The sequence below is a fragment of the Scyliorhinus torazame genome, chromosome 1, assembly GCF_047496885.1.
Source record: "Scyliorhinus torazame isolate Kashiwa2021f chromosome 1, sScyTor2.1, whole genome shotgun sequence".
NCBI lineage: Eukaryota > Metazoa > Chordata > Chondrichthyes > Carcharhiniformes > Scyliorhinidae > Scyliorhinus > Scyliorhinus torazame.
In genome coordinates this window covers 268927335-268942174 of record NC_092707.1, presented here as the reverse complement: position 1 = coordinate 268942174, position 14840 = coordinate 268927335, and the positions used below count along the sequence as shown (strand labels likewise).

The window sequence follows — 14840 nt, the reverse complement described above, 5'->3', positions numbered from 1 at the left end:
GGGGCGTGACTCGTCGTGGCGTTCCTGGAGGAGCACGGCTGAAAGGGTTCGGTCGCTGCTTGCTACCTCTATAGCGTACGGGGAATGTGATCTGGGACCTGTAGGGCGGGGGCTGTGCTGAGTGCTCTTTTTAAAGCGTCCACGGCATCTGTATGCTGTGGAAGCCATTCCCAAGGTGCCTGCTTCTTGAGAAAGGGGCGCTGCTTTAATGGCGAAACCGTCAATATGGTTTTGGCAGTAGCCAACTATTCCTAAAAATGACCGGAGGGCTGAGACATTGTGGGGAAGGGGCAATTTGACGATCGAGTCAATTCTCTTGTGCTCAATCTCGCGTTTACCATGAGCGATCACTGTTCCCAAGTAAATCACTTTTTCTTTCAGAATCTGGGCCTTCTTGGGGTTGACTTTACAACCAATTTCTTTTAGGCGTGTTAGGAGTTTGGCGAGAAGCAAAATGTGCTCTCCCTTTGTGTCTGTCTGTAGTAACAAGTCGTCTACATACTGGACCAGACAATCGGGATGGGAAAATTTTGCTAATCCATTTGCCAGCTGTCGGTGGAAAATGGAGGGGGAGTTGTGGAAGCCTTGTGGAAGGCACGTCCACGTGTATTGTTGCCCTTGGAATGTAAAGGCGAATTTTTACTGGCACGATTTAGCCAATGGAATGGACCAGAAGCAATTACTAATGTCCAAAACCGAATTTTTGTTTGACTGGAGTCCCTGTTTGAGCATGATCTCGGGACTTGTGGCTACGGTGGGGGCTGCTGCTGGGGTTACTTTGTTCAGTTCCCGGTAATCCATGGTCAGTCGCCATGATCCATCCGGTTTCCTGACGGGCCAAATTGGTGTGTTGTTTGTGGAGGTTACTGATCTGAGTATGCCTTGATCCAACAAACTCTCTATTACTTTGGAGATTTCTCCCTCTGCTTCCTGGGGAAATCCGTACTGCCTCTGGGGTTTAGGGTCGGGACCTGTAACGTTCACAAAGCCAGTCAAACTGCCACAGTCGTGCTTGTGCTGTGCACATGCTGCTTTGTGTTCCTGCAGGACTGCCCTAACCTGTTTGTCTGCACTAATGGCTCGAGGGTCGAACCAGAAGTCTCCTACTGAGCTAATCCTATTTATGTATTCTCTTACTGTGAGCATGGCGGGGGCTCGTGCTGCCTTTGCCATTTTCCATACACACTTGTTCACTGGGTCAAAAGAAAGGTTATGAGATCTCATGAAATCGATACCAAGGATATGTTCAACTGTCCGGGGCAGATCAACTAAAACTACGGGGTGCTTGGTTGCGATGTTCCCTGTCTGTATTGCTATAGGGGCCGTGATGTGTCCCTGTTATAAATGGCCTGTAAAACCGCTGAGTATAATGGTGTCTGCTGTGGGCCACATGTCTCGCTGTAACATCATGGAGGAATTGAGTGTGGTGCAGGACCCTCCTGTGTCCCAAAGAAACTCTACGGGTTGTCCCCGAACTTTGCCTGCTACTACCGGTCTACCGGACTTGTCCCAAAGAGTGTCGCAGACCCAAGTTGGGGAGCCCGAACCCCGTCAGTTGGTGCCGTTCCTGTCTGTACTCTCTGAACAGGCGCTAACGCTATGGATTGGCTTTGCCCTATTCTTGTTTAGGCTGCCTGTCTGGTTTCTCTGCTGCTTCTGGGGTGCATTGCACTCTCATGCAAAGTGTCCTAGCTGTCCACAATTATAACATTCCTGAGCTTTGGCTGGGGTTGGCTGTTCCTGCCCTCATTTACCCATGCGGGGTTCAGGTGTGCTTTAATTGGGTTCATTTCTACCTGCTCTTCATCGGCAGTTATAAATGCAGTTTTGCCTGCAATTGATTGCTCCCAAGCGCGGGACAATCTCTTCAGAACCCATTTTTCATTGCGGGCCTCATCTGAGGGGGTCATAATTTGCCCAAGCTTTCGTCCTGCTTCTGTGGCGTGGGAGACTAGAATTCGGGTCCATTTGGCCATATTATCTGGGGACAAATGGGCGCGGGCCAACTCTCCAAAAACTGCGGTAAAGTGAATCCACAAACGTCCAGCAAATGCTGTGGGGTGCTCCGTCTTCTTTTGCCTATACTTATTTAGGCCTTCTATGGGGTCTCCTCTGTTGAAGCCGATCGCATAAAGGATCACTGTGTGCATCTCTTGGAGTGTGCCTCCTCCTACATTCTGTGGGTCGGGAAGGGCTGCTACGAATGAAGGGTCGAGGCTTAAAACTGTGAGCTTCACTTGCTCCTTTTCGTCTAGGCCATCCATGGTTGCCTGTTGTCTGACTTTCGCGAAAAATTGGTGGGGGTCTGAAGTGGGAAGGAACGGTGTAATTTTTCCACACGCGTCCAGTAATTGGGTCACGGTTAACGGGGTTGTGTAAAGGAAGTCTGCTTCTCCTTCTCCTGCGATGTGTGGTCACAGGATTCATGGGTGGGGTGGGGGGGTGTTCTGCCTGTTCGGTTGGGGGTTGGGGCGCTTTCCTTTTCTAGGGTTTCCCCTGCGTACATGTCCCATGTACGTATCTATGGGCAGTCTCGCTCAATTCCTGCCAATTGGGGCCGTTTTCTTCGTCTAATTGGGGTCCGAATGTACTCTGAAATCCATTTTGCATGGTCAGCAGAGATTGCAATTCTGCAATTTGCTTCCAGCACTTTGCATGGTCTACGAAGCTCTGCCTTTGTTCCGTTGTGGAAGTATGGAGTGCTCATAGGGCTGCTTTTAAATCATTGCACTGTTTCTGCAATTTCTCAACTCATAGAACATAGAACATAGAACAATACAGCGCAGTACAGGCCCTTCGGCCCACGATGTTGCACCGAAACAAAAGCCATCTAACCTACACTATGCCATTATCATCCATATGTTTATCCAATAAACTCTTAAATGCCCTCAATGTTGGCGAGTTCACTACTGTAGCAGGTAGGGCATTCCACGGCCTCACTACTCTTTGCGTAAAGAACCTACCTCTGACCTCTGTCCTATATCTATTACCCCTCAGTTTAAAGTTATGTCCCCTCGCGCCAGCCATATCCATCCGCGGGAGAAGGCTCTCACTGTCCACCCTATCCAACCCCCTGATCATTTTGTATGCCTCCATTAAGTCTCCTCTTAACCTTCTTCTCTCCAACGAAAACAACCTCAAGTCCATCAGCCTTTCCTCATAAGATTTTCCCTCCATACCAGGCAACATCTTGGTAAATCTCCTCTGCACCCGCTCCAAAGCCTCCACGTCCTTCCTATAATGCGGTGACCAGAACTGTACGCAATACTCCAAATGCGGCCGTACCAGAGTTCTGTACAGCTGCAACATGACCTCCCGACTCCGGAACTCAATCCCTCTACCAATAAAGGCCAACACTCCATAGGCCTTCTTCACAACCCTATCAACCTGGGTGGCAACTTTCAGGGATCTATGTACTCGCTGTTCTGTTTCTAGTCTTACCAAGACCACATGTTGCATGTCCTGGTAGGCCTTATCGTATTGTGTCTGAAAGCTGTTCAAATGCGTGAGACTAGACTGATGTGCCCCCTTGGCATCATCCAACTCTCTGTCCCTCGCTGCTAACTGCTCTTTCAGATCTCGATTCTCTGTCTCTACCTCACTCACGTCTACCTCACTGGTTCTGTCTCTCTCCTCTATCTCTCTACGGAGTGTCCTAACGACCTCCTCTGTGCCTCGCAATTGTGCCAAACAGGACACGATTGCCATCGGCTTGCGAGCTTTTCCCAAGCTCTTCTTGTGGCTCTCTGACCGGTTCTCCCACCAAGTATGTCCTATACTCCCGGTTCCTGTTTCCTCATTATCACAGAATTCACTCCAAAGGGACCATCCTTTCCCTTTGAGATATTTCCTGATCTCTTCTTCCCAAACGCGACACTGTCCTACTCTACTGCTGGTCGCTGCGACCTCGAATTCCTGGGGGTTCATAAGGCGGTCCATTGCCTTCATTGCCATTTCTCTACTAGGTTCTCTACTGAATTTGGAACAGGGGGTGATAAAGTGGTGATGTAAACACGGGTACGGCTTACGCTAATTTCCGGCCTACAAAATTCCCGACAGTTTTACGCAACAAAATCTCTCCGGTTTACCTTGTATCCCTGTTAGTACGCATGCATTAACACACTTCCGAATCTCAGAGGTTTGATCAGTACTGTTTTGACGCTTGTGGTTTTTCTTTCTGTTCCCAATTGGATTCTCAATTCAAATTTTGGGTTCTCTCGGAGTGGTTAGGCCACTTCTAAATCGAGTCCCGTCAGATGTTGCCAGTAAATGTTGCTAATTTTTGGTTGGTACTTAATTTGGCTCTATTTAATCACGTTTGCTCAAGAGTCGCCAGGTATCTTTCGACACCACCACAAGGTTCAGAACCGAATACTGATCAATGACTCGATACACCAGTTAGTAAGTTCAAAAGCAATGCTCATTCATTTACACACAGTCAAATCTACTCATGCATAAACTCTACGAACTAAACTACCACTATTACTAAAGCCTATCAAGCTTCGGGCGTCCACTCAGTCAGAGGAACAATGGCCGTTGCTCGGTTCTGAGGCTGCTGGGTTGATCTGTTTACAGGGTCGCAACTAGGAGCGTTTATCTCATAGCGTGCGTTAACTTGGAACTTACTTGGTCTGCTGCAGCTGCTAGGCTGGTCTCTCTCTTCGGTGAAAGCCAAAGCCAAAGAAGGAAGATTCTCCCTTGGGTGATACCTCTTATACTGCAAAGGGCTTCACGCTCTTTTGGGCGGGCCTTGAACTTGGCCTCAATTAATTGGGTCTTTCCCAATCATCGGTATCGATTTTCCTCCAATAGAGGGGTGGTTCCCTGATCGTTGGGCGTGTCCTGGTGACTGTCAGTCTGCTTTGTCTTAGCTTCTGCTGGCGCCAGCGGGAGTCTGTCCTAACATTGTGTATCTAAATGTTTCCCTTTTGTCCCCGGAGATGGCTCTTTAGTCTATAAATCGTTTGGTAGTTTCTGGGTCCTGTCTGAGCGTTAAAGGTTATAATCAACAGACAGAGCTTGCACCTGCTTGTTTCTTAGCATTGTCCAATTTTCCCTGCATTCTTTGCGGGTGTCCATTTTGTAATCGGGACGTGGCCATCCCAGATGGCCACAATAGGATGTTTCCTCGCGTGGCAGAATCAAAAAATACGGGGTCACTTATTCAAGACAAGAGATGAGGAGAATTATTTCTCGCAGAGGGTCATGAGTCTCTGGAACTCTCTTCTTCCAAAAGGCAGTTGAAGCAGAGTCGTTGAATATTATTAAGGCTGAGCGAGATAGATTTTTGATCAACAAGGGGGTGAAAGGTTATTGGCAATAGATGAAAGGTTGCAATCAGATTAGCCATGATCTTATTAGATAGTAGAGCAGGTTGAAAGGGCTGAGGGGCAACAACTACAAGCCCCAATAACTACTTAAAAATAGAAAGTTGCAAGAATAACTCAGAATAGACATTCACATCATCTAGAGAAAGAGACAGAATTAAAAATAACAGTTATAAATTCATTGATCAGATTCCCAATTTAAGATCTATCCTCAGAATTAGTTCCTAATCCTTCTCCACCGCCCCCCCCCCCCACTCCCTGGCACGGCGGGGGAGGCGGCAAACTATGGCAACTGGTATCATGTCGGCAGGAAGGGTCCGAAAATCTCACCCCTTAGTTACAAAAGTATAAATATCTCAAACCCGCTAATGCTTGATACTGTATAAAGCTTATTTTTATGACAAATTTGGTCATTATCATCTGCATGTGATGATAGAAGTAGCAGCTACTATACATTGCTTGCCGCTGTCCATCATTCTGTTTATTGCCCTCTTTTGCTCATTTATGTTTAGACAACAACCACAGTTCTTTGCTAAAATAAGCCCTGAATTAAAAGTCTTAACAATTTATAACTCTGGTCCCATCTATTATAACCCGCACCGGTCTTACGGGGTAGGGATGATTATCTACCCCGTTGAACTTGCAGAATAACGGGGATGCTTCACGTTACTTGGCTTTGTATAAATAGAGTTGGCCAGTAAGGCACTGCTTAGAGAAGACCCAATAGGGAACAACTGGTACTGTAAATAATTGTAATTGTAAAATAAAGTAAGTTTATGTTTCGATCTACTCGGTGTAGACTCCTTGTTGCCCTAACAAAGCCATCCCAGTGTAATAAAATATAGTAAAATATAGAGTAAAATAGACAATGACTTGAGTTCGGGACCTGGTCGATGCCAAAAATAAAGTGACCACTTGCATTCTTGGATTGGAGTACCTATCACTGCTATGTTCTCCGTGGCAGTAAATCTTTGCAGCACAGGAAAGATACTCCAGGTTTGAGGAGAACACCAGTCCCAATAACTATTTGAAAAAAGAAAGTTGTCAGAATAAACCTTTATATCATCAACAGTGAGAGACAGAATGAAAAATAACAGTTATAAATCCATTGATCAGATTCCCAATTTAAGATCTATCCTCAGTACATAGGCACAGCCAAGGGGATCCCCCAAGGGGATATCATATTTCCCCTCACTCTATTTTTATCTTTGGCATGTGGTATATCTCAATGTCTAAAAGTGCTTCATCAGCTGTAAAGCGCTTTGCAGAGTCTGCTGGTCGTCAAAGGCTCTATATCAATGCAAGTCTTTCAAGACTCTCATTTTTCCAAAAACTAGGACTGCCCCAGATATACCACCCCACCCCCCCTCAGTCCCTTGTTGTACTTTGTCTTTACCTCTGTGTGGTCACTTAATTCATTGCGACAGGCATGACAACAGATGGATAGCAGCCCTATTGTGAACTTGCACCTGCATCCGTATTGACTGTTCTTTTTCCTGTTGATAGAAATTGCTTGAAGCTCATGAGGAACAAAATGGTGAAGCTTACACCGAAGCAGTAAGTACCGACAAGTTGTGAAAGGTTCAACCCCATTAATATTGCAGAGGCAAAATATACGTTTTGAATAACATTTGTTTCAGAAACATAGGTCGACATCCATCGTGATGTGGGAGTTCAGATTTATTAATTGTTTCATTTATCGAAGGAGTTCAGGAATTGGTGATCTGACGCATAGTGTTTAAATTTCCATAGAGACCGATAGCCTTTAAAAGGAAATTCAAATTTCCAGTTAATAGCTGAAAGGATCACCAGACAGGATTTCACATTTTACGACTTTTATTGTAACTAAAACTACGTGCAGCACGGTAGCCTTGTGGATAGTACAATTGCTTCACAGCTCCAGGATCCCAGGTTCGATTCCGGCTTGGGTCACTGTCTGTGCGGAGTCTGCACATCCTCCCCGTGTGTGCGTGGGTTTCCTCCGGGTGCTCCGGTTTCCTCCCACAGTCCAAAGGTGTGCAGGTTAGGTGGATTGGCCATGATAAATTGCCCTTAGTGTCCAAAATTGCCCTTCGTGTTGGGTGGGGTTACTGGGTTATGGTGATAGGGTGGCGGTGTTGACCTTGGGTAGGGTGCTCTTTCCAAGAGACGGTGCAGACTCGATGGGCCAAATGGCCTCCTTCTGCGCTGTAAATTCTATGATAAAAGCACTATCAACTAAACACTCTCTTTGTGGTTAATTTATACTTCAGACTACCAAACAGGAAATTCCCCTTTTTCTTTTAGCACAACTGAAAGCGGCTTCACAGATTTACTTTACACTTTCCTTTAAATAGACATTCAATTCTCCCAGACCTAGTCCAAGGAGATCTGTAGCTTCGAAGAGTCTACGTTTGTTTTTTTCCCTTCCTTAGCCTGGTAGTTTGTTTTCATGTATTTTATTTCAAATATATTCCAAAATACAAAAACATGAATAATCTGGGGAACATTCTTCCCGACTCACAATTTTACAGGCTGGACAGGTTTAGCCCCTTTTTCACCATCCTCCGCAACAAACAATTCCTCAAACATGTTAGTGAACAATCCCAGCATGCCTCAAAGCCCTCTGCTGAACCCCTCAATTTGAACTTGATCTTTTCCAGTCAGAGGAAGTTGTACAGGTCCCCCTAGCCAGGCTGCCACCCCCGGTAGCGTTGTTGATCGCCATTCCAGCAAAATTCTTCGCCGGGCAACCAGAGAGGCGAAAGCCACAACATCGGCCTTCCTCCCCTCCATCAGCTCTGGCATTTATGACACCCCAAAAAACGCCACCAGAGGGTCTGGCCCGACCTCTATCCCCACAATCTTTGCTAGCGTCCTGAAGACTCCCGCCCAGTATCACTCTAACCTCTCATACCCCCAAACCATATGTGCGTGGTTTGCTGGTCCTTGCCCACGCTTCTCACATGCTCGCCTGCCACCCCTGGAAGAACTCACTCCCCCTCACCTGGGTCATGTGTACCCCGTGTACCACCTAAAACTGTATTAAACTCATCCTTGCACACAAAGAGGTCGAATTCATCCTGCACATCGCCTCTTCCACACTCCCCATCCTATCTCACCCCCCCCCCCCCCCCGCCCCAACTCCTCCTCCCATTTCTCCTTGATCCTTGATCCTCACCACTTGCATTTCTCCCCTGCTACTCCAGCCACCCGTATATGTCCCCAATGCCACCCTCCCCTTCCACGTCCAGGTGCAGCAACCGTTCCAAAAGGGAATATTTCGACAGCTGGGAAACCCTATCCACACCTTCCTGCGAAGTCCCTCACTTGTAAATACCTAAATTCAATTCCCTTCAGGAACGCTACTCTCTCCGGCAGCTCTTCCACACTTGCGAACCTCTCCTCCAAATATAAACCCCTCGCCCTCACCAGCCCCACCTCTCTCCATCTCCTGTACTTACCATTCGTCTCTCCCGGTCCTCACTTTCACAGTGAGGCTTTCTCACCGGTTCTTCCTCAAAGTGCAAGCTAAGCAAATCTACTCTCACTTTAACTCCTCCTGAATTTTGTTTTCTTAGTCCAAGTGTGAACACACCCACACAATTCCACATGAGGAACCACAGCATCTTGCTGCTTATAGTTGCTCTCCTTCTCTAGGGTCTTTGAGGACTAACCTTATCTGAGAGTTTTCAGGGAAGTCTCACATCCTTCCCCCTCAAAGACCAATCACTATGGCAATGTGAATCACATGGGCCTTGTATCCAGGTAGAAATGCTGATTAGTTATTCCTCAGAACCCAACTCTCTTTTATCTTGGAAGTATATGAACATTGTTAAGCACAACTGTTTACAATCAGACATTCGGAACACTTTCCTGGGACTTTAGAGACTCAGTCTATCCTCTGTCCGCATAGAGGCTTCTGCCATTGACTTCAAATGTAAATACTTTGCATCTTCTTCCTAGTAAAACAATCTGGTCCCTGTTAAATCCCTTAATAATCAGAGCAGGCAGACGTCAGCGCAGGTCACAAGGCTAACTTCATTTACCTTAAATTACAGACACAGTCCCAAAGTGTAACCATTTTATATAGCTCATAATTGTAACAAGATATGGGGTGGAGCATATTATTCATTTTTTGCTGCTATTGGTTTGATTTTTCTATTGAGAAACTTCAACACCTGCAAAGCCATTTTACAGGAGGGATGGGAATGGTAGCCTTGCGGTAATGTTATATAACTAGTACTACAGAGGCCTGGACTAATGCTAATTCCACCACGGCAGCTGGGGAGATTTGAATGCAATTGATTTAAAAATGCTAGTCTCGTAAAGTATGATCATGAAGCTACAAGATTGCTGTGAATACCATCAGATTCATTAACCTCCTTTGGAGAAGACCTGTTGTCCTTAGCCTGCCTCGCTTACACAGGATTCTAGACCAACAGCAATGTGCTTGACTGCTAATTACTATCTGAGGCAGTCTTGCAAGCTACTCGGCTATATCAAACCATTACAAAAAAGGTCAAATAAGAGTTGGACGCTCTACACGGTATTGATCTATGCACTGGAAACGACAGCTGGATGCCATGGCCTAGTCTACCCTGCAAAGTCCTCCTTACTAACATGTGCCAAAAATTGGGAGAGCTCACTCACAGGCTCGTCAAGCAACAGCCTAACATAGTCATGCTCACTGAATCATACATTAGAGTCATACCGGTAGCCACTCTCCTTCATTGCCATTACTGGGAATGCCCTGAACCACAAGAAGTGGTGGCACAGTAGTAGGGGGTCCTTTAGTATTGAATCTGGACAGGGGCGGCACAATGGCGCAGTAGTTAGCACTGTTGCCTCACGGCATTGAGAACCCGGGTTCGATTTCAGCCCCGGGTCACTGTCCGTGTGGAGTTTGCACATTCTCCCCGTGTCTACGTGGGTCTCACCCCCACAACCCAAAGATGTGCAGGGTAGGTGATTGGCCATGCTAAAATTGTCCCTTAATTAGGAAAAAATAAGAATTGGGTACTCTAAATTTAAAAATAAAGTATTGAATCTGACTGCATGAAGCCCATGGCACCCATGTCAAACATGGGTAAAGCTAGAAATTCTGAATTACCTAGGTATCTCCAGGTGTGTGTTTGTGCTTTTCTAAGGCAGATAAAATGTTGTCATATATCAAATAGTCCTTGTCAGTTGGATGGACGTTATTTTTGTTTATTCCTATAGGTGAAAGAATTTGATTCGATATCACGATTGGACCAATGGCTGACGACAATGTTGCTACGCATCAAAAAATCCATTCACGGAGAAGGAGATCTCAAGTGAAAGCTATGCAAAAATTGCGGCGCCGTTCCTAAGTTGTGACATGCTATTGTGCGTACTGGGTTGTAACAAACATGAATATACCTGTTTCAATGTTAATAGTTCAGTTTTGTTTCCTTTGTGTAATATGCCAGCATAATGTATCATTCAACCATTTTGTTTTTTGCCCATTCTGCTGATTAATGTCCAATTTGGGGAATGATCCCAGCCATAACCATCGCAGCACTATGAAGGGCATGATTAAGATATCTTTAACGTTCATTTTGCTTGAAAACCATTCTGAATTCTAGTACAATTTCCTGTTTTGTGCCAGTGAAAGTCTTATCAGGCAGCTGCAGCAAAGGACTGTGGAGAAATTTATGTTGGAGTACAATTTCTGAAATTCCGGCACTCTGGGCAACCCTGAAGTTCATGACGCTAGTTCACCAAATGGCACATCATTGAAACTTATTTTAAAATGTTGACTCTGCAGCGATACAAAATGTTCCAGTTCGAAAACTTAATCTGCACTTTTTTTCCGGTGTTGATTTCAAAAAAATATGATCAGTCGCCAGGATTCATAGATAACTGTAAGGAAAAGGAAAAACTCAAAGTCTTTCGTGTCTCATTTTGTATGTTAAAAAATGTTTGATGTCAGCCGTACCAATTAGGGTTATGGATTAAACAGTCCGTAAAGTGGTTAGTTCTGTCTGATTTGTGGAATGGTTTAAGAATGTATCAAAACACATTTATTTCCAAGCTGTAAATAATTGAATTAACATGGCTGAAGTAGATTTTACTTTCAATTGGCATTCTTTTAACCACCTATTCTAATCTACTATTTATTTTTTTAACCTTCGAATGCTCACGGACATGGTGGAAAAGGCTTGTTTTAAACTGCTTATGTAGTGTCAGGCATAGGCTGTTTCTGTTTATGTTGCATAGTTGGTAATGTGGCAACTTTTCCAATTGGCAGTATGTCTAAGTGAGTATGTGATATTTTATATAAATGGAAGTTTGTTTTTGTAAATCCAGAAAACAGAATATTTTGTGAAAGGCTTTGGGAAGTTTTTTTGACGTTGCCTGTGTGTTTGTGTATGTATATGTAACAAAGTTTAGAACCGCCTATCTTGGGTCTAATGGTGTGCTGCTGCTGCTTTATTGTACGTGGGTGCAAGTCCATCGTCGACACACTATTAGCCTGGGCTTAAAGGTGTTCAGCTGTGAACTGTATTGTCGGGAATGATTTTTGCAAAACTTCTTGTAAGGCATACCAGAGCAAATTATTCACTTGGTCAGTGTGTGAAACACCTAGCTATGTTATAGGGAATAGTAATGATGCTGTTAGGATCTTGTAATTGTACTGCAAGCAATCAATGTAAAAGGTGAGTCCACTGACCAAATATTGCCTCCCACATATGGATTTAAATGAGCAGTATTATCCTTAAAGCTTTCAAGACTAAATAAATGCCACTCTGCCATTGACAAGTAGAAATAATAAGCTGAATGCAGGACAAGAAATAGCACCTCAGGGCAGGGAGAGAGGAGATACAAATCCATTCGAAGTGTCCGGCTCCATAAACTATACTTCATAAAATAAATACATTCCATCCCCGTATGCAATCTTTAGAAGCCGAGCACTCTTCTTATAAACATGTTCCCATACAGTAAAGTATCCGGAAGAAGCTGGTCAATGTACTGAGTGTTCCTGTGATTGTGACTTACACATTGGAAACAAATACATGACTGCATTCGATGATGTTTGGTTTTCTGCGTTTGTGATACTGTGTATTCAGATTTGACCTTGAACTTTTACTTGATCTATTTTATGGCTTCAAACCTGGCTCTTCGATGAAAACACAAGGCTGGACTTGACTCGCGTTGCACGAATGGGCGTTTTATGTTTTAGAATATTTTAATTTTGTCAAAAGCAGATGCTGGGTATGGACAAATGAACTCAGTACAGGTATTGTTGTGTATTTTCAGTTCATAACATTACTTTCAGAGTGAAAATTGCAGGCTTATCTTGCAGCAAGAGGTGCCAGTCGGGACGAAGTGTCCTCCATGTTCACTAGTGCTCATTCCAAATCTGTTTAGTTGTTACACTCGAGTGATTTGTTTTGTGTTTTCTTGTCTCAATATTTTGTAAATTGATTTTTTAAACTAAATCCTCAACTGTTTAACCTAAAGAATATAAATTGAATTAAAGTTATTTATTTTTGAAGAGTGGAAAGAAACTAGAAGCTATAATTATTTAGTTTGTATAACTTGTACCTGCAGTTGGATTGTGCAAAAACAGGAGTTACAATGGTGCTGTGAAAAATAATTTCTAGTAGCAGATGATATTCTGGGATCAAGGTTCAAATTGTTGCAAAGGCCCAATTTAGCAAGTGCAGCAATTTTCACTGAAATCAATTCTTCGAACATTTGATTGAAAATGTAGATGAAACTTCCTTATTAGGCATTCTATTAATGGTGGATTTGAGTCTTTTATTGTAGCATTAATTTAATGCAGTTATTTGAGCTAGAGAAACATTTTATGCATAGGGCACTAAATAAGAAAATACATTAATTGGGATTTCCCTCATTACATTCCCAATGAAATGCTGCAAATATCATTGATGTGTGATCTGGTGAGTTGCAACCTGTCACACAGGAATTTAGTCATTGGGATGAAGGAATTTAAATAACTTCTCTTGCATTCCTTCTCTTTAGTATGAAAAAATAACAAAATTGTTTTATTGGAGCTTTCAGCAAATGACTTTCAAATTAATAAAACTCCATTTGTTTTAAAGAAATTGTTTAGATGGAGTTAGTCTCTCCCCCAGCTCGAGTTGACCAGAAACACACCGACCCACAGTTGTCAGGAATATTGCTCCCCCCCCCCACACAAATCAATTTTATAGTGAAAATTGAGAAATCCGGTCTTCTTCCCTATCCCTTTTCAAAATAAAATCTATATCTGAGGTTTCTTCTGTGGTCCCAGCAAAGGCCAAGCAATTGCTATACAGCTGTATCCTCCAAACTCTGACTCAGCAATTGGCAAAATAACACAGCGGTACAAGAGTAGCACTCTTCGGTTGATTAAGCATGTAATTCTGGAATTTTTTCCCCATCCACACCTGTAAAATTGTAAACCTATTTGAACATAGTGATCCCAGAGCTCTCACTGGATTTAATTGAAAATATTTGACAACTGTGGGGCATGATAGCTGTAACTATGCCATAGAAAGCCAGAGAGACTTCAAAAAGATAGGGGTGAAATTCCTTCTAATTCCAGCGAGGAAGGTATTCTGACAGGGGAACTTCACCCCTTGATGTTAAGAGGTAATTTAAAGTACTTCTCCCCCCCCCCCCCCCCCCCTCACACACACACATCCATCTCCCTGGTTTAAATTTTAAATTAAATATCTGCAAAGCTGTGTATTCCTTTTTGTTAGACAACCAGCGAGTATTTTGGCAGGAACTTCACTGGCTTTTTTCTTGGTATTTTACCCGGCTTGTTTGTAATGGCACTGAGCTGTTGCCACTATGTCGTGCGGATTGTATGCTTGTTTCAATGTGGTGTGTTTCGATATTAGTGTTGTCCCAGTGTAATTATTTAAATACAGCATGTTGTGTCTTCATAGGTATTGTTAACAAATGTGTATTAGAAATAGTTTAATATTGAATGCATCAAGACCATCTAGTCTTGTGGTGTTTTGTCAAATTTGCAGAACTGTGAAGACCAATGATTCTGAAAATTGGTCTGTTACTGAAACACACAAAAAAAACCAATTCCTCCATTAAAATAAAATATCCTGTCTATTATCAAAGCTATGTGTTCCTTGGCTTTTTTTCCCCCTGTACCTTGAACTTACAATGAGGTTCCACTCTCAGTCCCCTCCACTTGCTCATTCACATTCTATCCCCCTCAGTACTATCCAGAACAGAGTCTGTTTCCACATTACCAGGTAACATCTAGCATTACTTAAGAACATAAGACATAGGAGCAGAGGTAGGCCACTCAGCCCATTGAGTTTGCTCTGCCATTCAATGAGATCATGGCTGATCTGATAATCCTCAACTCCACTTTCCTGTTTTCTGCCCATAACCCTCAATTGCCTTATTGATTAAAAGTCTGCCTACTTCTGTAGCACTTCCTTCGATTCCAGTTTGTTGCTGCACTGTCCTACTGCCTACTTGCATAAACCAAAATTTCCTTTTGCTCTAGTGTCTGCAAAACTGCACAACTTC

At 43.7% G+C, this 14840-nt stretch overlaps 1 protein-coding gene across 1 annotated transcript in view; it reads left to right on the top strand.

Moving 5' to 3' along the window:
• Positions 1-14419, top strand: part of LOC140421302 (beta-soluble NSF attachment protein) — a 78573-nt gene extending 64154 nt beyond the window's left edge. Inside the window, exons 10-11 of the mRNA XM_072505930.1 lie at positions 6834-6884; positions 10530-14419. Coding sequence (XP_072362031.1) covers positions 6834-6884; positions 10530-10628 — 150 coding nt within the window. The 3' untranslated portion in view covers positions 10629-14419. The remainder of the gene's footprint in view (positions 1-6833; positions 6885-10529) is intronic.
• Positions 14420-14840: the final 421 nt, after the last annotated feature.